This window comes from Thamnophis sirtalis, unplaced genomic scaffold (genome assembly GCF_051295495.1).
Source record: "Thamnophis sirtalis isolate CommonGarterSnake01/CBP01778 unplaced genomic scaffold, rThaSir2_p1.2 scaffold_6, whole genome shotgun sequence".
In the NCBI taxonomy this organism is placed as follows: domain Eukaryota; kingdom Metazoa; phylum Chordata; class Lepidosauria; order Squamata; family Natricidae; genus Thamnophis; species Thamnophis sirtalis.
Window position 1 is genome coordinate 127,442,499 of NW_028261386.1, and position 27,751 is coordinate 127,470,249.

At 38.7% G+C, this 27,751-nt stretch overlaps 1 protein-coding gene across 1 annotated transcript in view; it reads left to right on the forward strand.

The window, feature by feature from the left end:
• The window catches only part of LOC106545657 (protein eyes shut homolog), a 550,606-nt gene that overhangs the window by 309,205 nt on the left and 213,650 nt on the right, over positions 1-27,751 (forward strand). Inside the window, exon 18 of the mRNA XM_087719050.1 lies at positions 19,972-20,084. Within this exon, the coding sequence (XP_087575176.1) occupies positions 19,972-20,084 (113 nt within the window). The remainder of the gene's footprint in view (positions 1-19,971; positions 20,085-27,751) is intronic.

Consider the following 27,751-nt stretch of genomic DNA (forward strand, 5'->3'; position numbering starts at 1 on the left):
CTTGCTTTTCCCATGCACTGTTTCAAACATTTCTTCTTTCAACTTCTTACCTCCTTCTTTTGTAACTCCATACAACCTTGAGTTTCTCTGATTCCCCTTCTTTTTATATAGCTGCCTTGTAACGTGATCCTCGTGCATTCATACGACTCAATATATTTCTTTCCCACTGGTAACATGCTTTTGTAGTCAAGTCACATTTATTTATCACCCATTAGTTCTTGCCCGGATATTCTATTGTATTATTCTTCAGGATTCATTCATCTTACTTCGCATTTCTCCTGATATAACTTTCACTTCCATATAACAAAGAGTGTCGAAGCATATTCTTCTACACAGCCAGGCTCACTTCTCTTGACAAATGTTCATTTCTTGTAGCAGATCACTTTCTATACGAATCTTTTCTACTAGCGTTTATCCACGGCTTTCCCTATCTTTAATTAACTGTCTGTTGTGATACATTATTTTCTTCTACCTTTACTAGTTTTTCACCATTTGTGTACAAGTTACAGCTCTTCATTCCATTGTCCGTGTCAAATACAACCACCTTGGCCTTTGATATATTCATTTTTGGATTCATGCTCCTTGCTGAAACCTGCTCTGAAGCATTATTTGGATTCTTTACCAGAAATACAGCATCGTCTGCACGCAGAATTGCACACATATTTGCATTCCGCAACCAATGCAACACTAATATCAACCTAACCATTTCTCCCATTTCTAATGTAGAAATGTGTATGTTTAAAAATCAAGGGGAAATCATCCATCCTTGCTTAATTCCAATTAATGTTGAATGATTTCCTAGTCATTCCATTAATTTCCATACATACTTCCATTTGCTTAGATCACATCACCAGCCAACCCCCAACACCATATTTCTGAAAAAATATTATGTACTTTAAGCCTAATTGATTTATTGTATGCTTTCTCTGAATCAACAAATGTGCAATAAACATTTCTGCAATTTTCTTAGGGACTGCTGAAGTATAAAAATCTGGTTGCAAATTTTCTGCCTGCTACGTATCTTCATAACGCTTCCCCAGTGTTTTCCATTTTCTTCTCTTCTACCCTTTCATTAAGAATTATGGCAACTAACTTCCTAAACCCAGATAAACTGACCCCCCCCCATAATTCCTTAGTTTAGTTTTTCCATCCTTCCTTTCATATATAGGCACAACAATGGCATTCTTGCAAACATTATGCACAGTTGCATAGTACTTTGTTCTGACCCCCCCCCCTTCTCCATCCAAGAATGAAAGCCAAAAGCCACATAACTAAAAAGGTTTCTTTTAATTAGTCCAAGCTCTTGTTGGCTGCAAGCCCAAATAAACAAAGATAATGGCTCCGGCAGAAAGTCCTATAACTCACAACACAATGCAAACCCGGCTTCTCTTATCTCAACCCACTTATCCAAGTTGGCTTCTCTCGGTTTGTGAACACAAACAAAAACAATCACTAGAACAGGAATGGAACGTTGACTTCTGCAACCAGGGCATGGCACCAGCAGTCTCTTTATACTCAGGAGAGGATCCCAATGAGCAACAGCTGCTCACAATCATCTCCTGTAAGTACTCAGTTGTTCCTTCCGTCGAGCAACCCTTCGACAGGGTGCATCCTGCAACAACTCCCAAGTGTTTCCCTGAACACTCCCTCTGATCCAATGCTCTGCCGCCACCTGGTGGCCCAACGGCTCCTGCCGGGCCACAACAGTATTTTATGACTTCTTTTTCATTAAAGAAAAAATATCGGACACATTTATACTGTAGATTCATTTCTATCTTGGTCTTTCTTCAATAAAAGTTTTAAAAAATAATGCAGGAAGTTGAACAACCGTCAGAAATTATTAGTATCTACAGGAGCTGGAGACCGTTGTCAATAAGGAAACAGAGATGTAAGTCAGCCCTGAACGAAGAAGCAAGATAAAATCTTCACAGCCTATATTTTTGAGTGAAATTTAATGATAGGGAATAAAAGAAGAGGAAGCTGATTAATCCAGTAGCACAATTATGAACTCAACTCAAAGCGCGGAGGAAAATGCCTTATCTTCAGGCTGATGAAAATTTTCTCAAACACCAGCTGCAAAGTTATTAGTATCTTGCTTAGAAATACTGGCCCTTTAGAGATTCATACTCTCTCTTCCTAGCAACTTGCTTTTGCACTGCTTGAAGCAAGATGAGTTAAGGGAGGGAATCTCAAAGGTCTTTGTCTATTACAGCCAGATCCTGAGGAACCAAACCTGGTTTATGCAACAAAACGAAGGACCTTCTCTTTCAATATATGTTTCTAAATATATTCCCCAGACATTTCCCCCCCCTCCAAGATTAAATTTGAAGGACAAGTTAAAAATACATCTAATTGCATAGCTCAAGAACTTTATAAACTACATGGAAGTGGAATAATTGTCACCTTGTTTAGTGCTGACAATTAGTAATTCAGATATTGTCTCAAAGATCGCCTTCTACATATGCCAGTTATTCTTTCATATGCTTTATTTGTTTTAATTAGGTAAATGTGTTTCCGAGATACACATTAAGAAGTAACAAATTGGCTTTACATGACCTTAAAAGGTGTGTTAAATTGCATTTTCAAGAAAGAGAATTCGCTCCCTACTTCCAAAGTCATCAGAATAAATCTTCTCACAGCAAGAGCAGAGGTGGGTTCCTACCAGTTCGCACCAGTTCGGTAGAACCGGTTCGTCAAATCTACCGAACCGGTTAGAAGAGGTTCCACCAGTGGACCCGGAAAGCAGGCCACACCTACAGAAGAGGTTCCAAAAATTTTTGAAACCCACCACTGACACACACACACACACACACACACACACACACACACACACACAGACTCACACAGAGAGAGAAAGAGAAAGGAAGGAAGGAAGGAAGAAAGAAAAAAAGAAAAAAAGAAAAAAAGAAAAAAGTGAGAGAGAGATGAAAGAAAAAAAGGAAAAAGGGACAGAGAAACAAAAGGAAGGGGGGAGAGAGACAGAGAGAGAGAGAGAGAGAACACATGGCTGGCAAGCCACTCCCACCAGGTCACATGGCCAGAAAGCCACTCCCACAAAGGAGGCCACACCCACAGAGTAGCTTCGAATTTTTTTTGAAACCCACCACTGAGCAAGAGTCTGTCATTCAGTCATTCACATATACAGTCTGGATGTTTTCAGATATTTACTGTATTACTGTGCATGAAATACAATCTGGAGCAAGTTGTATGTATATTTCACCCCTCTGGAAAAGCCATTTTCTATTCTTTTGAATGACTTCCAGTGGGTTGACGTGGTCTTTGGATGCTTACAGATAGGAGAGAAAGATATGATTGATATACCTCCGAAGGCCTTAATGATCTGCAGCTTGATTTACTTTCCTAACTTGGTCACTAAGCTAGAGTTCCTGTTGTTGTAAATTATTTTTGGGGGGGACAAATATGAAAAGTGATATTAAATAAATATAAACAAATAATTTAAATTAATTAAATACAACAAACAATACATATGATATAGATTTCCAAATGGAGGGAAGATTAACAGGCCTGGAAATGTGTATTATAAATAGAGTAATTCCAAAAAAAAAATCCATTTTCTATGGAAAGAATCTAGGGAGAAAAGAGAACTCACAGACTTTAATGAAAATAATAAAACCAGCCAGGAGATGAAAACTGTAAAATAGGGCCTGGCTGAGATCTTTTTATTTACTGACATCTCCGATATATTCTCTGTTCTGTAAGTGTCTGGTTGTTCATCTTATATTATGAGAAATTTAAGATGAGGTTTAAGATATGGCTATTTTTTTTTAAATTGGATTCATTTTGAAATAGCTTAATTGCAAATAGCTTATTTCATCATAGTGCCCGCATGCATGCACACGCGTGCACACACACACACACAAGCACACCGGTAAAATTTTTCTTTGTAAAGAAACGAGGTCAGAAAATGTAGAAATCAAATGATAATGCTCTAAGTCAATAAGGGATAAGTTATGAAGTGAGGTATATGCTTATGTAAACAAGCTTTGAAATATTGGAGGCAAGAGGAGACGAGAACAGAATTGGTAAAGAAATGGAGGAATTGCCATTTATGAGAGAGCTAAAACAAATTCTAAAGGTTGCTGGATTGCTTTAGCTAAGGTTAAAAGAAGGAGGGAGGGATTCCTCCCCCCCCCATTCATTTTCCTCTTCTTTTTCTCCTATTATTACCACACACACACACAAAACTCATAATTTTAATTAAATTTTGGTCTACAGATCATTCCTATGCACACACATATATACATATATACCTACCTATACTTTCCAACTAGCATATTTGGTAAATAATGAGGTGTCCTATTGATATATGGTTTCTGTCAAGCACAAACAATCGGGCCTAATTAAGGCTTAATTAAGTTGATTTCTTGCTATTTGTGCCTTTGCAAAGGCATCTTATCAACTAAAGGTTAGTAATTGCTAGGACTTAGTTCAGGGTCAACCAAATTCAAGGCAGACTTAGGTTTAGTTCATTTGTGGCTATGTGGGGATTATAGGATGATTCCTCTTTTTATTCAGCTCCCAGGCTCTGCCACTCCTTCCCTCTACAGTTTCTCTTAATCTGACCTCCTTTGGAGATCCCGATTAAATTTCTTCTCCTGCTATAGGAGTGTATTTTTCCATAACCATCCTGACTTTTAGTTGGAAAGAGATCTAAAACAGAGGTTTTCAAACTTTTTCAAGCTTTGGAATCTATTTTTTTTAAAAAAATCCAGAATCCCTGATCAAGAAGCAAAACCTTACTGGTAGAAAATTGGCTGCATTCAAGTGAACTTTTGAGATGGAACAGGAATGGTGGCGGCTTAGGTTCTCATGAAACTCCACCAAGTTCTCCAGGAACCCTAAGGGCCTGTTCTGACCCCCTCCTCCATCCAGTAATGAAAGCCGAGACAAGCTTAATTAGAATGTACTTTAATAGCAAGACCAAAATCTCGGTGGCTGAAAGTCAAGCAAAGAAACAGATAAGGACCTTGGAAGCAACTCAGACAAACCATGGCAGCAACTCAGACAAGCCTTGGCAGCAATCCAGCCTGCCAAGTTAGTTACAACAGTTCTCTTTAGTCAATGTGTTGACTTCTGCAAGAGGGGCGTGTGCACAAGCAGTTTTTTTATAGTCTGGAGAGGAGCCTAATGACCACCAGCTGAGCGCAATTACCTCCTGTAATTGCATAATTGTTCCTGACGCCTAGTAGCTCTTCGATGGCGTGCATCCAGGAACAACTCACTGCTGGCTTCTGGATCACACTCCCTTGTCTCCTCCCCACTGGTCCAAAACTCAGGCGCCTCCTGGTGGCCAACCAGCCTCTCTGCACCCTGCTCGGAGTCGGAACCCTGTCCAGGGTCCTCCACATCCTCCAGAGCCGACTTATAGGGCCCCTCGCTGTCGGAGTCTGGTGGCAGCTCCAACGGCTCCTGCTAGGCCACAACAGGGCCTAAGTATTCCTGATCTAGAACCCTTCTGATTTAGAGACCTCTCGCTCTATATAACATCCAACAGCCCCTTACTTTATGAGAATTTGATATTCCATTACAACCATTCTTAAAAAAAAATAAAAATAAAAGGAGACTCCTTTGCCTGTGTTGGAAGAAACATTCATCTGGTTCAGTTCCAAGCTGGGAGAAAGGCGCTGGAAATAAAATGGAGGCTGAAAGAAGGCCCATTTATTGATGAAGAGAACCACCAGGGTTTGTGGTTCTGGGTCAGCTGAACAAATGAGTTGAATGAGTGGATGGCTCTTTAGAGGTTTCTGTGAGTTTGAAGTTTGAACTCTTCTGGGACTGTGCAATGAAAGGACTTGTGGTTGGAAAGGGCAATTCCTATTGAAAGCTAATGGCTATCATCTTGGGTTGGTCCTTGGTAAGGGACTGAATGTTGAATGTTGAATGTTGATTTTATTTATATGCCGCCCTTTTCCCCCGAAGGGGACTCAGGGCGGCTCACAACTCAACCAGGGAAGGGGGATACAAACAAAAATTTAAAACAACATAAAAAAACAATGCATAATTAAAACACAACAGTCATACCAATTCGAGACGGGGGCAACAGTTCTTTAGCCCCAGGCCTGTCGGAACAGCCAGGTTTTAAGGGCTATGCGGAAGGCCTGGAGGGTGGTGAGGGTTCGAATCTCCACGGGGAGTTCGTTCCAGAGGGTTGGAGCAGCCACAGAGAAGGCCCTCCTCCGGGTGGTCGCCAGTCGACACTGGCCGGCGGATGGAATTCGGAGGAGGCCTAATCTGTGGGATCTAATCGGTCTAGTGGAGGTGATTGGCAGCAGGCGGTCTCTCAAGTACCTAGGTCCAATACCATGAAGGGCTTTATAAGTGACGACTAGCGCCTTGAAGCGTATCCGGAGACCAATAGGTAGCCAGTGCAGCTTGCGGAGGATAGGTGTTACGTGGGTGAACCGAGGCGCACCCACAATTGCTCGTGCGGCTGCATTCTGGACAAGCTGAAGTCGCCGAATGCTCTTCAAGGGCTGCCCCATGTAGAGCACGTTGCAGTAGTCCAGAAGTTAGACTGCTTCTAATTCTATCGCTCTGCTTTTGTTAGCAGTCAAACTTCACTGCAAGGAATTTCAAAATATCTTGCCTTAAATGGATTTCTGCCTGCAGTATTTATTTTGCTAGAGCAAAATAGAGCTTTCTAGATAGTTGGGTTCCTCTTTCAATAAGTTCCTTATCTCCTTAAGTGCTGGCATCTGCTGTGGGCTATTAAGAAAGACTGGCGGCTGTTTTCTGCCTCTAAAAACATGTTTCCCCATATCTCCTTTTAGGGAAATATCATATTCTGCCTTTTTAAATATTTCCCAAAATGTTTCATTTTCGGCGGCGGCGGGGGGGGGGGGGATTCCCACACCTGTCTTGTTTGTGTTCTGAAAAAAAAGTGCTTTGTTGGTTAACAATGAAATTGAGTGCATTCAATGTATTAAATATATATAAGTCCAAGCAAATCTACCTGAGAAAACATTCATATTTTCAGATGAATCTCTTAGCATTGTCGTTTTTCCTGATTGATATCACAGTCAGGAAATTTGGCCCTTGTGTGACAAATATTTAAAAGTCAATGCCTTCCCTCAAATGATGGTTTTTTTGCATAAGCAGCTTTGTAAATAGATACTTCTTCTACCTTTTATTTAGCCTGGCTTCACCATAGCCAAGAGGGTGGATAGTTTCATAGGAATGCTTGTGAAACTGTCATGCTGAAGGCAAGAAAGCAAGGCGCGTAATTATTTTATTTCTATCTGAGAAGAAGAACATTGTATTGGAAATATGCTGATCACAAATCCAGAGGCAGTGACCAGGGACACAATCGGTGGATTTCTCTCTCCTGACGGTCAACTCATGCCATAAAATATTCAATAAGAGTACCATTTTCAAGAAAATGCAAATTTCTTCCATCTCCTCTCATTCCACCCCCCCTTTTAAAAAATATATTCCCAAACTACATTGTTAATTTGCTTCTCGGAGTGCAATATAGATTTTAGGTTGCTATGGTGACGATTTTAACCCACATCGATGTGACATTAGCAATGCAGTGAAGACTGCAGCTGATATAAGTGCTATAATAATGATCCTTTTGACCTTTGTTTAATTTTATCAGGAAGGACTGTTTTGCTTTAGCAATAATCAAATTTTGGCTTGAGATATTAGTGGCTGCGTGGTATTAAAAGAAAGATGGTTAGAAGATGTATACAACAGGAGCGATGAACTGCTCAAAATATTATGCGGTAGAAACAATTGTCATGGGGAGTATTGCCTCAGAAATCAATAAATAATTCCTTACAAGCTGCATGTCGGGATCACATTTCTCATCATAGGAGAGCAAGGGGTGAGGCCTTCGGTTAGTACAAAACATTCAGAATCATGTTGATCTGATCCAGACAGAATAGTACCTTGCAAAACAACATTTGAGATGCTTGCTTGTCACCACTTGGGAATTAGAATATGGCTTTTAACCCTCAAGTCCCTCATCGTCCCGTCTGGTGCATTGGGTGTAAAGCATGATTCTCGCTGTCTCTGCTATTGCCACATGGCGTTCTTTACTTCTCAATATGAAGTGAGATTGGAAAACCCTGTTAGAAGATTGATTTTGTTTTATTAGATTTATTTTATCCTACCTTTATTACTTTATAAGTAACTCAAGGCAGCGAACAAACCAAGACTCCTTCCTCCTTCCGTTTTGCCCACAGCAACAACACGTTGGGCTGAGAGATTATGACTGGCCCAAGCACTCAGCTTTCATGCCTAAGTGGGCATAGCTTTCATAGACTCCTGGTTTCTAGCTGTGATGGGATTCAAATTACCACTGGTTCTGTGGGTGTGGCTTGGTGGCGTGATAGGGGAAGGTTACTGTAAAATCCCCATTCCCTCCCAACTCCAGGGGAAGGTTACTGTAAAATCTCCATTCCTTTCCCATTCCAGGGGAAGGTTACTGCAAAATCCCCATTCCCTCCCAACTCCAGGGGAAGGTTACTATAAAATCTCCATTCCTTTCCCATTCCAGGGGAAGGTTACTGCAAAATCCCCATTCCCTCCCAACTCCAGGGGAAGGTTACTATAAAATCTCCATTCCTTTCCCACTCCAGGGGAAGGATACTGTAAAATCTCCATTCCCTTCCTATTCCAGGGGAAGGATACTGTAATATCTCCATTCCTTTCCAATTCCAGGGGAAGGTTACTGCAAAATCCCCATTCCCTCCCAATCAGCTGGGACTCAGGAGGCAGAGAATAGATGGGGGCGAGGCCAGCCAGAGGTGGTATTTAACGGTTCTCTGAACTAGTCAAAATTTCCACTACTGGTTCTCCAGAACTGGGCAGAACCTGCTGAATACCAACTCTGGTTTCTAGGTTACTTAACCACTATACCTAACTGGCTCTTTAACTACTATACTGAACAGACTCTGGTCACTTGTGATGGTTTGCAAGCATAAATGGCATGTATTAGAAAAGAGACAGTGATCTGGATGTTAGTTTGCAAATTATTAAGTGGTGGATGCTATATATCTTTCAAATATATTTTTTCTATAGTGTTGTTTCGGGATAAGGGAAGTCAAGTAATAATTTTTTTTTTTTTTTAAGAGAACTTTTTTATTTTTCTTTAAAAAAAAAACACAAATATGTCATCATTTGTCAAGACATTGAAGTACAATTTTTTTTGTTGTGTATACCCCTCCCTCCCTCCACCCCCCCATCCCCCCTCCTCCTCCCCCCCCCGACTTCCCAGAACCCGTACACGGTATGGATTTTTAACTAACACAGTCTAAAATCTATTGAGAAAAAAGAAATAAAGAAATAAAGAAATTAATGACATTCTAGATTGAACTTAGCTTCTTCTTACTGAACTGACTTTTAACAGTTTAAGTCATTTCTGATCTTAAGCATAGGCTAACTGGAATTTCTTAGTCCCGTATTTATTTTGTATATAGTCAATCCATTTTTTCCAGTCTCGTTTATATCTCTCATTTGAATGATCTTTGAGATATGCCGATATTTTAGCCATTTCAGCTAAGTTTGTTACTTTCAATGTCCATTCTTGGATTGTAGGCAAGTCTTCCTTCTTCCAATATTGCGCCACCAACAGTCTTGCTGCAGTTATCAGGTGCAGAATCAAATTGGTCTCTACCACTGTAAAATCAGTACATATACCTAGTAAAAATAACTGAGGAATAAACTTTATCCTTCTTTTAAAAACATTTTGCATGACCCACCATATTTTTATCCAAAATGCCTTAACCTTTTGGCAGGTCCACCATATATGATAATATGTAGCATCGAGAGAACCACACCTCCAACATTTAGGCTGTACATTCGGATACATAGAAGCCAACTTTTTAGGATCTAAATGCCATCTGTAGAACATCTTGTAAAAATTTTCTCTCAGATTTTGAGCTTGTGTAAATTTCACATTTCTTACCCAAATTCTTTCCCATGTATCCAACATTATTGGTTCCTCAATATTTTGAGCCCATTTTATCATACAATCTTTAACTAATTCTGTTTCCGAATCCATCTGTATTAATACATTATATATCCTCTTTATATGCATTAAGCTTTGATCTCTTATTTGTTTAAACAGATTATCCTCAACTTGAATAAAACCAATTTTTTGATCTATTTTCCACCTAGCCTGTAATTGCCCATACTGGAACCATGTTTGAACTACCTTCTCCTCTTTTAATACCTCTAAAGATTTTAATTGTAATACCCCCCTTTCCGAGGTAAGAAGCTGTCTGTAAGTAAATCTGTCCTGTTTTTGTGCTGTATTCATATTTTCAATTGCATGTCTAGGAATTGCCCACATGGGTATCTTGTCATTTAATTTATATTGGTATTTCTTCCAAACCCGCAATAAAGCATTTCTTAAAATATGACTTTTAAAGTTCTTATCCAATTTTTTGTTGAATAACAGGTAAGCGTGCCAACCAAATACCAGATCGTGTCCCTCAATGTTCAATATTCTATCATTGGTTAAATGAATCCAATCACTAATTACAGATAATGCCACTGCATCATAATATAGTTTTAAATTAGGTAGTTTCAGTCCTCCTCTCTCACGTACATCTTGCATTATTTTCATCTTTACCCTCGGCTTCTTTCCTGCCCACACAAATTTGTTGATACCCTTCTGCCATTCTAAAAGGTTCGCATCTTTTTTAAGTATAGGTAACATTTGGAAAAGAAATAAAAATTTTGGTAAAATGTTCATTTTCACTGCCGCTATCCTGCCCAGCAAAGATAAGTGCAATTTCTCCCATTTTTTCATCTCTGTCTGTATGCTATGCCAAAGTGGTTCATAATTATGCTTATATAACTTCCCATTTGAAGTTAAAATGTTAACTCCAAGATATTTGACTTTTTTAACTACCTCACATCCTAGCATCACTCCTAATTCTTCCTTTTGTTTAATATTCATATTTATAGCTAATGTTTTGGTTTTTCCTAAGTTTATTTTAAAGCCAGACACTTGACCATATTGATTAATCGTATTCATTAAAACCATACTGGATTCCTGCGGTTGTTCCAATATTATGACCAAATCATCCGCAAAAGCGCGGACTCTATATTCTTGCTGCCTAATCTTGATCCCTTTTAAACCATCCAAGCCCCGTATTTTATTCAACAATACTTCCAAAGTTATAATAAACAATAATGGGGACAAAGGACAACCCTGTCTTGTACCTTTTCCAATTTGAATAGAGTCTGTTAAACTTCCATTGACTATGATTTGTGCTGTTTGCTGTTGGTATATTGCTTTAATTGACTGTAAAAAATTATCTCCTATCTGCATTTTTTGCAATATCTTCAGCAGAAATTGCCAGTTAACTCGATCAAAGGCCTTCTCAGCATCCAAAAATATAAACGCAGCAGGGATCTGGTTGTTCTTTCCCAAATATTCTAATGCATTAATAATTAATCTGACATTACTTTTCATCTGTCTCCCTTGTATAAAACCTGTTTGGTCCGTATGTATCAATTGTTGAATGACCAACATTAACCTATTTGCTAATATTTTAGTAAAAATTTTATAATCTACATTCAGTAATGAAATGGGTCTATAATTTTTGGGTTGAGTAGTATCTTGATCTTCTTTGGGTATCAAAGATATAAACGCTGTCTTCCAAGATGGAGGGACTTTACCTTCCGTTTGAATCATATTAAATAATTCTCTAAGAGGTTCTACCATTTCTAACTGTAAGTTTTTATAGTAGACCGCTGTCAAGCCATCTGTACCTGGTGCTTTCCCTGGCTTTAATTGCTTAATTACCTGCAGGATTTCCCCCGAGGTTATTGGTTGATTCAATTTTTGCCTGTGTTCTTCTCTAACTGAAGGTATTTTCTCCTTGTCTAAATATTTGTCTATGTCTAAACCATTAATTTTATCCCCTTTATACAGTTCTGTAAAAAATTCCCAGAAAGCCTTTTGAATCTCTTCCTGTTGGAACACCTCCTTCCCTCTGTAAATCAGTTTAGATATATTTCGAGTTTTCCTTTTTTTCCTAATCTGATAAGCTAACCATCTGCCAGGTTTGTTTGCATTACAAAAAGTATTGTGTTTTGCATATAATAAATTAGTAGCTACCTGGTCAGAGATCAACATGTCAAATTGAGATTTTAATATGTTAATAGTTTCCTTAACCTTTGTATCGTCTGGTTTCCTTGTTAACTCCAGCTCTTTTCTCTTAATTTCCTCTTCCAGTTCTGTTCGTTTTAACCCTTGCTTATTTCTATGTGTTTTATTTATATTCATCAAAACTCCTCTCATATACGCTTTGCTTGCATCCCATACAAATTCCATAGATGTACCCTTATTCATATTCAAAACAAAATATTCAGATAGTAATTTTTTACAATCATTAATATAGTTTTCATATCTAAATAAATTTTCATTCAGTCTCCAAAACCTTCTTGCCTGCACTACCCTTCCCAACTCAATCCAAACTGGGTTATGGTCCGAAAGGACTCTAGCTGCAATCTTTGTTTTCTTGACCCTAGAAAGCAAATCATTAGTGGTTAGAATAAAATCAATCCTTGAAAGGGATTGATGCCTGTCCGAGAAGAAAGTGAAGTCATATTCCTCTGCATTTCTTTCTCGCCAGATATCTCTCAATTCAAAATCATCCATAATGTCAAAGAAGGATTTGGGTAACTTTGCTCGCATCTTGGTATTTAGGCGGGAAATCTTCTTATCTCTCTTAGTGTCTATCACTCCATTCCAGTCACCCAATAGTATACAGGAACTATAGTCCCACTGTACTAATTTAGCATGAAGATTTCTATAGAATCTATCTTGCTGTTGATTGGGTGCATAAATTCCCAAAAGTAATGTCTTTTTCCCTTCTAAGATTAAGTCTAAAGCAATATATCTTCCGAAGGGATCTGCTTCTATTAATTCAGCTTTCATATCTTTTCTTAAGTATACAACTATACCATTCTTCTTTTCCATAGCAGAAGCTGCAAAATGTTGACCAAGTTTTGAGTTGATCAAATATTTTTGATCAGTTGACTTGATATGAGTTTCTTGCAAACAAATTACATCGTTCTTAAACTGTTTAAGATAATGAAATATTTTCTTCCTCTTCTGTGGAGAGTTCAGTCCGTTGACATTCCATGTTAAAATCTTAGTTGTCATCTTTGGTTGGTTGAAGCATTTTTAGAGCTTCCTGCACGGCCTGTTTAACCTTAGGTTTAGCTCCTCCCACTGCTTCCAGATTTGTTGTTGTAGTTCCTTGATCGATGGCCGATGATTGTTGATACTGTTGCTTCTTAGCTTGTTTCTCCATACGTCTAGTAGTCATGCGGCTAGGTCTTGGTTCCATAGCACCTTGCACTTCTAGAGAAGAGAGATGCTCCATCTTGTCTGGTGGTTGTGTAGTTTGCTGTCTATCCTGTCCTTCTTGTGGTCTTTCTCTAGGTCCAGATGGTGCAGGGTGTCCGGCCTTCAATATATTATAATAAAAATCTCGGGCTTTCCATACAGAGTTGAGGCGGTACCTTTGCTTATCAAATGTAAATATGATGCCGAATGGTGCATCCCATCTATACTGTATCTGACGGTTTCTGAGTTCTTCGACCAAAAAAGCGTAGTCTCTTCTGGCTCTTAACATTTGAGGTGGTATCTCTTTCAAAACAGCCAGGTCTTGACCGCCAATTTGAAGCTTAGTGTTATAAGACGCTTGCAGTACCATATTTCTGAACTCTCTTGTAGTAAAATATATAACGATGTCTCGAGGAAGCTGCTTCTGCTTTGCCAGCCAGGAGTTAACGCGGTAAGCTTTGTCAATTTGCCAGCCTTGGTTGGTCCCTGGTCTTCCCATCAGGCGGTCAAAAGCTTCCGATAGGATCTGTTTCAGGTTCTCCTGTTTCTCCTCACGCAGCCCCCTTACTCTTAATGCGAGCTCCATTTGTCGGTACTGTATCATAATAATTTCTTTTTCAGCATTTTCCACTTTTTGTTCCACCACCTCTGTTTTCAATGTCAAGTTAGCATTGGCATCATTAAGAACCTCTAGAGTATCTTCCACTCCAGAAATATGTTCTGTTAATACAGTTACAAGACTCAGCATGTCGTCTCTAATTTTATCAACCTTAGCCTCAAATTTCTCATACAACTCCTGTTTAAGTCCTTTTATTTCACTTTTAATTTCACTTTTAATTTCTTCTTTCATTTCTTTTATTTCCTCTTTTCTCTCCTCTCTATTATCTCTAAATTTATCTTCCATTTTAATTGTCTGTGCATTAAGAGCCTCGCTTAGATTACTCAGAAAAAATTCTTTCGTTAACACATCCCCAGCAGGGGGCGTAGGAAGCGGAGGCTGCAGCTTTGTGCCAAGCACTGAGGATGTGCCCCTGGAAGTAGAGGGTGACGACTTCAAGTTAATATTTGGTTTTGAGGCCATTTCAAAATTTGTCTGCCTGCAGTTAATAAAACTCTATCGCCTAAATATGCAGCTTTAAGTAAAGAGGCTTTTATTTTGAAGTTTAAGGCTTGGCAAAACTTTCAGTGAGTAAACATTGTAACAAGACCGTTCAACAGATTCATCACCATTTAACTTCCAAATAAGCAAAGTTAATGAAGGAGTAAAATTCTTCTATTGTGAAACCAAAACATTTGATAAGCTATCTCTTTTGTTTTGAATTCTTTTGAAGTCTTGTGAGAATTAGCAAAAAGTGTTCGTTATTACCGGAGAAACCAGCCTGCTCGGCGCCATTTTAAAAGCCTCTGAGTAAATAATTTTTCGGAGGAGAAAAAGAGAAGAAGCTAAAATGTTGATAAGCAATTATTGTCCTCGCAGTAAACGGATTCAGCTCGTGATAAGATTAAATCAAACAAAACTTAGAGCAGAGTGGGAGAGACCTACTTTGTCCTGCACAAGGCAGTTTGAAGTTCAAGTAATAATGATACGCAAATATCAAAAGACCATATGTTTTCATTTATATGGACAAGAGAAATAAACATAATTTGGCTATATTTTTATCTGAAATATATCTTGGGTAATATGACAGATAGATGATAGATAGATAGATAGATAGATAGATAGATAGATAGATAGATAGATAGATAGGTAGGTAGGTAGGTAGGTAGGTAGGTAGGTAGGTAGGTAGGTAGGTAGGTAGATGGTAGATAGATAGATAGATAGATAGATAGATAGATAGATAGATAGATAGATAGAAGACAGATGAGATACATAGACAGACAGACATAATATTGTAGTGTATATATTAGGGGATTGGATTAATTCTACACACAGACACAGACACACACACACACACACACACACACACACACATCTTTTGCTTTTAACAAAAATTGAATAAACCCAATGAAATTGCAACAAAATCAAATGAATTAAACGATAAGAAGAAAGATAGTTATTATGCTGATTATATTGCACTATACATTAGGTAAGTTCATAATGGTTAAATCTTATGTCTGTCTGTCTGTCTGTCTATCTATCTATCTTTCTAGCTATCTATCTATCCTCTGTATCTGATAATTTAATACAGAATTTTATTGGTAGGTTTGCCTCTACTAAATATTAAATATGTAGATAATAAAATTGATAAATGATAAAATAGAATAGCAAGACAAAAAAGATTGCAAAGTTCTTCTAAAGGACAACTAGATTTCTGTTTGTTCACTCTAGTGCAGTGTTTCTCAACCTTGGCAACTTGAAGATGTCTGGACTTCAACTCCCAGAATTTGCTGGCTGGGGAATTCTGGGAGTTGAAGTCCAGACATCTTCAAGTTGCCAAGGTTGAGAAACATTGCTCTAGGGTATATCTCACTGAACTTGACAAGACTTTCTTCTGGATATGCATCTATAAAGTTGTACTCATAGTTCACAACAAATTTCAGATTAGGTTAAATCCCAAGAAAATAGGATGCCCTAATCATCCACAGGTTAATAATGTAGATATAGTAACAATATTTCTGTCCAACATGCTTGCAACTCTGTCATTGTCTGACATCGCCAGTGACATCATTGGCAGCAGCTGTTCATTTTTCAGTAAAAGTCTGACCTACTTCATTCTCATTCACACTCTATTCTCCTCTTGAGTTTGCTTCAGCTCTTTCTGCCCCCATGAACTGATACAGCTGGTGTGTTTGGAAATTTTTCAAGCTACAGTCTTTTTATTTTCATTCATTCATTCATTCATTCATTCATTCATTCATTCATTCATTCATTCATTCATTCATTCATACATACATACATACATACATACATACATACATACATACATACATACATACCAGGGGTGGGTTCCTGCCAGTTCCAACCTCTTCTATAGAAGAGGTTCCACAAATCTACAGTGCCGTTTAGAACTGGTTCCAGCTCCCTCCTCCCACCCGTCCGCACATCATCAAGATGAAGAGCCAGAGGAGGAATTCTGGGAGTTGAAGTCCACAAGTCTTAAAGCTGTCAAGTTTGAACACCCCTGGGATTTCTTTTCTAAAGAGTTAGGGGTGCAAGGGTCTTGTAACTTGACAGCTTTAAGACTTGTGCGCTTCAAATGCCAGAGTTTCTGAGCCAACATTTTGGTTGCTAAGCAAGAGCGTTGTTAAGTGAGTTACACCACATTTTACAAGTTGGCCATGCCCATCCAGTCACATGACTGCCAAGCCACCCTCACCTGGTTACATGGCCGGCAAGCCACTCCCACCCAGTCACATGGCCAGCAAGCCACTTCCACAAAGCAGGCCACACCCACAGAAGAGGTTCTAAAAAATTTTGAAACCCACCACTGATACATACATACATATCCATACTGTACATACATACATACAAATGTACGTATGTACGTACGTACATGTGTGTGTGTGTGTGTGTGTGTGTGTGTGTGTGTGTGTGTATATATATATAGGTTAAATGATTATATATATATATATATATATATATATATATATATATATATATATATATATATATATATATATGAATTATCGCATGAAACATTTTAAAGCAATCATTCAATTTAAGTTGAAATGGGCCAAGTAAAAAGGTTAATAATCCAATGATTGCAAAATACAGGTGGTAACTGTCATAATTCTTTCAAATTAGGTACATTCACATGACAGAGTGGTCAATAACCTGTCAAGTGTTGAATTTTGATTTGAGTATTTAATGTCGTTAATGGGATTTTGTAGAAGCATTAAGTTTTGTGCATACCTAACAGGAATTAATTTGTTGGTGATTTGTTAAATGACTGAGGAACTCAGTGTATTCAAGGAGGTGAATAGCAGCTTTGATAAAATTCAGAGTTGAATGGAAGACCAAGATAAAGCATGAATGGATGGAGCTTAGCTTGTAAAACAATCACAGTAAACTAATTATTCTCTGCAACAATGGCAGATTAGTTAATACTATAATAACTAACATTACTACTTTAACTTGCACTTTCCATTATTTTTCAAGATTAACTAAAACATAAAGACATTTTCTCCTAAAAGAAATTTCATCATACACAACAATATATCCAACAAGAGAGTGATTAACCAACCTAGAAAGTGAGAGACCATGAGTTTAGGTTCCTCCTTAACCAGGAAAGCCAGCTAGGTAACTTCGGGCCAGTCACATTTTCTCAGCCAACCCACCTCATAAGGTTGTTGTTGGTATCTTAGACATTTCAGGGGTGAAAGGATTCCAAGAAAAATTGAAGGTTCTCCTTTAGAATAAAGTAAACTACATGACATATAATTCTCTTTTCCTTTTTAGATTTGATATGGCTATGTGATTTCACCACCATCCCAGAATTTCCACATAGTTGACTGTTGTGGCCCATTAGAAGCCATTAGAGCTGCCACCAGACTCCGACAGCAAGGGGCCCTATGAGTCAGCCCTGGAGGATGTGGAGGACCCTGGACAGGGTTCCGACTCCGAGCAGGGTGCAGAAGGCTGGTTCGCCACCAGGAGGTGCCTGAGCCTTGGACAAGTGGGGAGGAGACAAGGGAGAGTGAGCCGGAGGCCAGTAGTGAGTTGTTCCTGGATGCATGCCATCAAAGAGCTAATAGGCATCAGGAACAATTACGCAATTACAGGAGGTAATTGCACTCAGCTGGTGGTCATTAGGCTCCTCTCCAGACTATAAAAAGCTACTTGTGCACACGCCCCTCTTTGCAGAAGTCAATGCAGGATTGAATGTCGGAGGACGTTACTGTGAGCTTAGCAGGCTGGATTGCTGCCAAGCCTTATCTGTGTTTATTGCTGCCTGAGTTTGTCGGAGTTGCTGCCAAGGTCCTTATCTGTTTGTTATGCTTGGCTTTCAGCCACCAAGGTTTTGGTTTCTTGCTATTAAAGTACATTCCAGTTAAGCTTGTCTCGGCAGTCATTACTGGACAGAGGAGGGGGTCAGAACAGTTGACTAGTTGCTTTTTCTGTGTCATTTCTTCACAGTATTACAATGGTTTTTCTTCTTGGTCTTTTAGGGTAGTTAGGTTTGACCAGCTCAACCTGTCCTAAAATTCCCAGATTGAGAGTTTCTCACTGTAGTTCCAGATGTAGTTGGAGGGCACCCAAGATGGGAAGTTCTGAGAAAACTGCCCCACATTCTAAAATGTTTTTGAAACTAAGCATCTAGTTCAAATTATATTTCTCTTTGAAGTTGGTACTTCTGGCAAGGCACCAGAGTTTAGTGTAGCCTTGCTTACTTTAATATTATTGGGGCATGATCTATGTAAGTGTAGAATTTCAATGAGAGTTTGTCATATATAAGGTGACCAGATTTTAACATTGGTAAAGCGGGACACCATTGACCGGGGGGGGGGGGTTTCTTGATTAAAAATTTGGTCTATATGGAGGAACAAAAATTTTCATAGAACGCAAAAATAGTATTGTAATATATATATTTAAATTTCAACATAAGTACAATTTACAAATATAATACATTAAAAAATAGTATTAGTTTATTCTTTGGCATATTTCTCATTTGAGTGAATTTTGTTAGTAGATTGCTGTCGTTGTTTAAAAGGTCATGAAATTTTTCAGAAGAATTTGTTAAATTATATTTCACACATAAAATGGCTTTCAAAGTCTCAACACTTAATTGTGATTTTTCTAATGTCCACACTTTATTTATCATAGAAAAAACGCATTCAGTTGCAGCATTAGTTCCTGGTAAGGACAGCGTGTATTCCACAATAGCCACATGGCCGCCGAAAACCGTATATTCCCTTCTCGTTCTCCCGCCGTTCCCTAGCTTGTCGTGCATTCTTTCCAAAAATTGGGACTTTTTTAAAACGCTGCGGGACGCGGGACAAATGGTTAAAAATCGGGACTGTCCCGCCAAAAGCGGGATGTCTGGTCACCTTAGTCATATAGCAAAATTTGCAATGTAGTGTTACTGAGCTAAAGAGAAGAAAAGGGAAAAGCAAAGCTAGGTGGGTTGTTGTTATTGTTGTTGTTTTGGGGAGGGGGTTTCTGCCATTTTAGACAGAGGCTCACAGGGCATAAGTATTAAAATTACAGGGTATATAATGTAGCGTCTAGAACTGTGAAAAGGTATCTTGAACAGATGAAATTTTGTTTCCTTAACTATTTCTCCAACAGAAATTATTTGTAAAAATATTTAAAAGTTTATGTCTCTCCCTTGGAAATCAGTGAATTATACACATTGCATTTACTACCGTTGTAATTTTTATTGATGTAAATGCTGCCATTCTACCCTTCATAAGGAAGAATGTGTATCTAAACATAGCCCCCAATGATCATTATTTTTCTTCCCAATCACAAAACATGCTGAGCACTAATGTGTCATCCTGAAAGCTAACTTTTCTGGGATCGTTAGCAAAATCTTTATTTTTTACAAAATGATGTTATAATGTAATTGCAATTTAGGCTATATAAAGAATCAGGTCTAATTCCCCAGGCAATGAAACATATTGGCTTCAGCATTGGATTGACTTCAAATCATAACCTCAAGAAATATCTACCTCCTTTTATTTTATTTTTTCTGTAGGTCGCTGGATCCATCTACAATTTTACTGGCTGTATAGAAGTTACAGAAATCAATAACCTGGGACCTTACACCTTTCCTAATGCTGTGGATAAAAACAATATTGACAGCTGCAGGTAAATCAACTTCTATGTCTTTTTCAATCAAAAGAAACTGATCCTTTACAATTCTCTAGGCTTCAGAAACTTTGTCCTTTTTTTATTTGGGTCTGAAGTACATGTACGAAAATTTTCTTTGTCTCTGTCTGTCTGTCTCTGTCTGTCTCTGTCTATCTGTCTGTCTGTCTGTCTCTCTCTCTCTCTCTCGTAGGGGTGTGTGTGTGAGAGAGAGAGAGAGGGAGGGAGGGAGAGAGAGAGAGAGAGAGAGAGAGAGAGAGAGAGAGAGAGAGTGAGAGTGAGTGAGTCTTGGCCAGTTAAGTCTCATAAGTTATATATTTTGAGTTTCTGACCAATGGAACAAGAAAAATCAATAATTGTTTACAAAAAAGAGGGATGGATGGATGGATGGGGGGAGGGAGGGAGGGAAGGAAGGAAGGAAGGAAGGAAGGAAGGAAGGAAGGAAGGAAGGAAGGAAGGAAGGATATCATTGCTTGTTATTTGATCAAATTTTCATTACTGTATATATTTAAAGGAAAGTGAAGGTAGGATTACGCGTTTAAAGTGGAGTGGTTATCTTGGTGAACATGGATGGCAGGAAATGAAATGCACTGGTATTCCCTTTTAATAGAAGCTGTTTGAATCTATTTATTTCATCTGATTAAAAAAAATAAGTTTGAGATATTAAGAGTGATTCTGTAAAGCAGCAGTTACATTTTTCTAAAAGTTACATTATGAATTTGCAATTTTGGCTAACGCATGTAGCTAGTTCAGCTTTGTGCATTTATTCTTCTTACCTTCACTTGCATTCTAAAACAATAAGAGTAGTTAGCTCTGAGGGGAAAAAAATAAAATGAGCCAAGGGCTTCTACAGAGAGAGACATTTCCACTGCTTAAAATATGTGCTTATACAGACACTGTCAATTTTATACAATGCATCTGTCAATAATCATTTTGTAAAGTAGGCAGGCAGGGACTCAGATGCCAGAAAAAACAAAGACAGAATTGAAATTTGATGATGAAATATAAAATTAATACAAAACATTGTATGAGATTTTTTCAGTCTTCCAGCTCCTGTTACTTTATGCAGGAACACAGAGATGTTTGTAAATTCAGACTCTTAACAGAACCAAAATCAATGCATTTGAAATTGGTTCTGATGTCTTGTCGACTATGAATTTAGATAGGCAAACATTTAAATAAGTTATTATTTATAGCATATCATTTAAAGAAGGTAAATTTAATATATTTCATATCTTCCATTCTGTGTTTACTGTTGTGCAACAGAAATGGAATTTCATTCTCACACTTTATGGTATGTTTTATATTGTACAATTATTATCGTTGTTAAATAAAGCCTTTACAGTACTAAAAAAAATCCCTACAGATTTGTTTGAAATCTCCAATGTGCTACACAAGTATTTCAAGTTACGGTATGTGCAGACCTTGACTAGTTTAATAGAAATTCTAAAACTGTTTCTGAAGTGCCAATTCTTTTATATTCTTTTAGCTTCTATTTTTTATGATGCCAGCTTTATCACCGGTGAAATTGGGTTTGCCTGATTCAGCATTAACTGCTGTCCTGTAGGTTTAAACCCACGCGAGCAAAAGTCCTGTATTAAGATGTTAATTCTTCGTTTAAATGGAACTGAAGTGAAATGTTATTGTTTGCTTCTGCAGCCATGTATGACATTTAGCCTGCCAGAACAGGAGAAATAACTAGAGAAATTACAATAGCATCTTCAGATTTAACAGGATAGATAGATAGGTAGGTAGGTAGGTAGGTAGGTAGGTAGGGTTGTGGCCCAGCAGGAGCGGTTGGAGCTGCCACCAGACTCCGACAGCGAGGGGCCCTATGAGTCAGCGCTGGAGGATGTGGAGGACCCTGGACAGGGTTCCAACTCTGAGCAGGGCGCAGAGAGGCTGGTTGGCCACCAAGAAGTGCCTGAGCCTTGGACCACTGGGGAGGAGACTGCAGTGAGTTGTTCCTGGATGCACGGCACCGAAGAGCTGATAGGCGTAAGGAACAGTTGCGCAGTTACAGGAGATAATTGCACTCAGCTGGTGGTAATTAGGCTCCTCTCAAGACTATAAGAGGACTGCTTGTGCACACGCCCCGTTGCAGGAGTCAACACATTGACTAAAAGTTGGAGAACTTTTGTGGCTAGCTTGGCAGGCTGGATTGCTGCCAAGGCTTATCTGTGCTGTTTGCTGCCAAGGACCTGTCTGTCTTTTAATAAATTCCTTAAAGTATCTTTGGCTGGGCGTGCATTGGTGTGGGACGAGGGGGGTCAGAACAGGTAGGTAGGTAGGTAGATATTTTCCATTCTACAAGCCTCTATTGGTGTACAATAGCTTTCTATAGATTTTTAGGACTGGGCCTTTTTAAGAATATAATAATAGAAGTTTCTCTGCTTTTAACCATTGCATGCAGGTTGTGGTTCGCCTATTGAACCTTCATTGGAAAGCTGTTTCCAAAAACGATATTCCATAGTTTTTGCCTGCCAGTAGTCCGATCCTGCCTGCCTGCCTTCCTCTCTCCCTTCTTTCTTTCCCTTTCCTCTCCCCACTTTTCTCCTTTCACCTCCTTGCAATTTTGACACTGTCTACTCAGCTGATTCTGGGAAATTATTTTGTGTTAAAAGCACAAAAGCCAATGCCAGCCCAAAATAAGGTGGACTCTGGGCACAATATACAAACACATGCCAACTGGAACAAAACCATGAGTGATAGGTGATTCCTCAAGTAATCTGGCCCAATGCTATATACATTAGGTAATAATCAGTTTCCTAAATTGCACCCAGACCCAATGCAGTTGTTAGACAGAGGCATCTCCGTACTGCAGTGGTGGGTTTCAAAAATTGTTCCAACCTACTCTGTGGGTGTGGCCTCCTTTGTGGGAGTGGCTTGCCACCCATGTGACTGGATGGGAGTAGCTTGCCGCCCATGTGACCGGATATGAAGATGCCGACGACACTTGTCAGAACCACCTTAAATTACCTCACACACAGCACTGGCAGGCATAAGAATAGGATGTAAACTTGTTTTTCAAAAGGCATCTTTGGTTTGCGTTAAAACAACTTCAACACACACAATGTTCTGATTGCACCACAAACACAGTAGTCATCCTTACCTTTCACAGAGGCAATGAGTTTTATAAATATGAGCATGATAGTGTAGAATAATCATATCCAAGGACCAGTGGTGGGTTTCAAAAAATTTTGGAACCTCTTCTATAGGTGTGGCCTGCTTTCCGGGTCCACTGGTGGAACCCCTTCTAACCGGTTCGGTAGATTTGACGGACCGGTTCTACCGAATAGGTACGAACTGGTAGGAACCCACCTCTGCCGTACTGAGGCATGCCCATCACTACTCATGCTGCTGTTTTCTAGACCAGCTAGTGATTTTCAAAGGTAGCCTCTTGTGGACACTCTGCAGTAGTCAAGACTCGAGATGACTGACTATCTGAACAACCTCCCAATCCAGCAAAGGATTCAACTGGTGTATAAGATGGAGCTGATCAAAGGCCATCAGGGCAAACCAATCCTTATTATTCCTTAAACGAACATGAAACAGAAACACAAATCTTTTATTGCCAATTTCTAAACAGGATTTCACCTTTCACAGCTGAAAATCTTTACACTGTTAAATGGATAAGAAAATTGACCAGCCTGGGCGAAAAAAGGAAGACAATTTTAGAGCCTCAGAAATTTGCTCAAACTCTCTTTCATAGAGATAATAATTCTAACCTCATAATGTGGAAGGATGCTGAGATTTTGTTTCATTCAGAGGAAACATCCATTTTCCTGTCCGTTATTTTTGCTACTGTTTGTAACATGGATTTTCTTAAAATTGCATTTTGCTTCACTTGTTTATTGGTGATCAATGATTTGTTTATAACAACATTTTCTATAATGGTATTTCAATAAGTTGTTCCAAATGTGTATTAGGGTGCAAAAACACATTGTGTGTGGAACAGAATGAAATGTTTTGAAGAGAAATTCTTTAGAACTATTCTCACTAATCCACATTCATATTCCAACTTTCTTGTTTGTTCTTATTTTGTGTGTGTGTGTGTGTGTGTGTATATATATATATATATATATATATGTGTGTGTGTGTGTGTGTGTGTGTGTGTGTGTGTCTGTGTGTGTGTGTGTGTGTGTGTGTGTGTGTGTGTGTGTGTTGTATTTGTGCTGATAAATAAATAAAGGGAGACTAGTATAGATCTATTTCAAGCTATTTAGCTCTCATCAGCTAGCCATACCCTTACTGGGATTCGAACCTGGGCTGTATTACATATTAGGCAGATGTGTTAACCACTAAGCCACAAGGTTCTCCTCCTTTATCAGCTGAGCCAGGGAAATAGGTATGTATTTAGTGTCACAACCCCAAATATGGGAGGAAGCCTACTGCTTCCTTTCTCTGTCTATCGGCTCATCATAAGAGACCATCCAGACAGAAACCCAATATTTTTACTGTTGCCTTTGTTACATTTGTGTTGTATTTGTGCTGATAAATAAATAAATATATATATTGATCTAGCCCTTCACAGCTATCTAATTATTCTTCCACTTTAGTTGAAATCAAAACGTCCCTATGTTCATGAGACTTTAAAAAAAAAAAATACAGGTTGTGAGTATATTTTAAACTCATGAATATTTAAACAATTTGGAATTTACTCAAATATCTTCTGCTATTTCTATAACTAGATCTGTTTGGATTTCAAAATACCAAAAGGCAAGCTGACGTGTGTGCAGAACGTAGCCAGCCTTCAGAAAAATAAGCTCTCTGTATGCAGTTCATTAACCTTTTGAAGTCTGTTTGTTCTCATTCTTTAAAACAGTTCTGCTAAAAAAAAAAACCAGCATCTATTTCACATTTTTGGCAAAGCCGTCTCTTTATTATGCATATGAATAACTTGTTTTCAAAACTACTAAACGTGCAAAACAATATTAGAAAAAAAGGCCATAGTACACGAAGAGTTGGGGAAACTAAGGCAACTCCTTTATGACTTTCTTGTACCAAGAAGGATGCTTAAAGTCAAAAGTTAGGTCCACTTCCAGTATTTTTTTTCCAATAGGTCGCAGGGAGCATTAAACGTTCATATCCCAAGAAAAAAAAATAAGCTGGTAATTACTGTTTCTGATGGACAGGATTTTAAGGGAAGATCACCTTGAAGATGGAACGCAAAATCCATCCATAAACTTCTTCTTCTCCATTTCACAAAGAAGTTTTCAAACTGAATAGCTGCTCATTGTACCTACAACTCCATTCTACTACTTGATCTTCAACCACAAAGCATTTCTTCATAGTTCCTTCATAATAAGAGAAGATTGTTTTGGAATGTTTTATCCATCCTTATTTTGGAGCTTCGAAGTGTTCTTTTCTAATGCATGATGATCTCCACAGAGATTGCATGCTATCCCATTTTTTTTTTAAGAAAAACAATCTGTGCAACATTTTTTCACACATATTATTTCTTTAGCATCCCTTTGTTATTACATTACCTTGCCTCTTTTCACCTTCTGATGCGTGAGAACTGCTTTTGTTGCAACACACTGTATTTGATTTGCTGATCTCTTTGTATTTTTGTTTTAGCTACTCATCTTTTATTAGTCCCTTCTGCTCCATGTTATACCTGTCTTTGTACATATTCTACTTCTGTCTTCATTGGGGTTTTTTCCCCTTTTGGCATTATTTTTAGACAATGCAAGGCTTAGATATAGGTTGAAAAATGTATTTGAATGTTAGCATAGATATAGGTTCAAATGTACTACGATATATACTATAGATATGTATGCATTGGATTGATGAAACATCCTAAATTTACAGTTAAACAATACCTAATAGTGGTGCATTTAACTTTGTCTTAATTTATGTTATAGACAGTTAGCGAGTGCTACTTATATGGAATGATTAGCAATGCAGGGATAATGTTAGGAAAGGTGGCAGGGATAATCTTATCTTGTTTATTAAATATCTAGAAATATTATAAATTATTTAAATCTGCAGACCTTTTTTCATAAAGTATGCTTGCAAAATCATTTGGATAATAAAACACATTGTGCATCTAACAACCGAAGCTTCAGAATACATTTACAGTACATGTGTGTCTGTGCACGCCAGTGCATATATGCAACATATAACCACTCAATGACTCCTTTCTTCATACTTTCTTGGAATGGAAGCTTTAATCTTTCTGGCAGCTAAATGGTTGTGTATTTCCAATCACCGTAAGCAGGGTAGCTAGGCAAAAAAGAATGAATAACTTCCATTTTCATCTCCTTAATTATTCATAACCCACAGGTGGTATATTCTTGGTTGTGTGATAGTTTTTTGTTTTTTTTTAGAAATAAAATGAACTAGACAACTTTGTGCTGGAGGCACATGTGATACAATACGTTCAGGCAAGTGTGTATGGACAAATCTCAGCCAGTTTTATTTTCTCCAGTATTATTATGCCTTTTAAAAAGCAGTATCATTATATTGCCATCTCCACGAAGAAATGTAAAAGCTTTGATTAGCTGTTCTTGATGCAAATGAATCAAATAGTATTTTCACCCAAATTTACCAACCTTAAAGGAAACTCTCCTTCTGCAGGGGTGAGGTTCAGCCGGTTCTGACTTGTTCGGATGAACCAGATGCTAATTTTACATCTGGCTCACCGAAAACTGATATTTGCAAGGACTGTCTGCCACCCCACCCCACCCCACCCCTCCCATGAGGAGGCTTTGGGAGGGTGAAAAATGGTCCTCCCAGAAGTCTGGAAATGGGCCCATTTCTGGCCTCCGGAGGGTCTCCAGAGCCTGGGAGAGGCCAGTTTTGCCCTCCCAGAGGCTCAAGGAAAGCTTCCGGACCTTGGGGAGGGCAAAAATGCCCTCCCTGCTGTGATACAGGAGGCCTAGTAGGCCATGCCCACCGAGCAACTGGGCAGAGAACTGGTTGCTAAAATTTTTGAATCACCTGTCCTTTTGGTAGGGAGAAGATCATAATGTCCTTGTCTTCCATGTATCTGAGAAAGATAATTCAATGGCAGAGTTGGAAGGGACCTTGGAGGTCTTCTAGTCCAACCCACTGCCTAGGCAGGAAACCCTATACCGTTTCAGACAAATGGCTATCCAACATCTTCTTAAAGACTTCCAGTGTTGGGGCATTCACAACTTCTGGAGGCAAGCTGTTCCACTGATTAATTGTTCTCACTGTCAGGAAATTTCTCCTCAGTTCGAAGTTGCTTCTCTCCTTGATTAGTTTCCACCCATTGCTTCTTGTTCTACCCTCAGGTGCCCTGGAGAATAGTTTGACTCCCTCTTCTTTGTGGCAACCCCTGAGATATCGGAACACTGCTATCATGTCTCCCCTAGTCCTTCTTTTCATTAAACTAGAAATACCCAGTTCCTGCTGCCATTCTTCATATGTTTTAGTCCCCAGTCCCCTAATCATCTTTGTTGCTCTTCTCTGCACTCTTTCTAGAGTCTTCACATCTTTTCTACATCGTGGCGACCAAAACTGAATGCAGTATTCCAAGTGTGGCCTTACCAAGCATTATAAAGTGGTTTTAACACTTCATGTGATCTTGATTCTATTTCCTCTGTTGATGCAGCCTAGAACTGTGTTGGCTTTTTTGGCAGCTGCTGCACAATGCTGGCTCATATTTAAATGGTTGTCCACTAGGACTCCAAGATCCC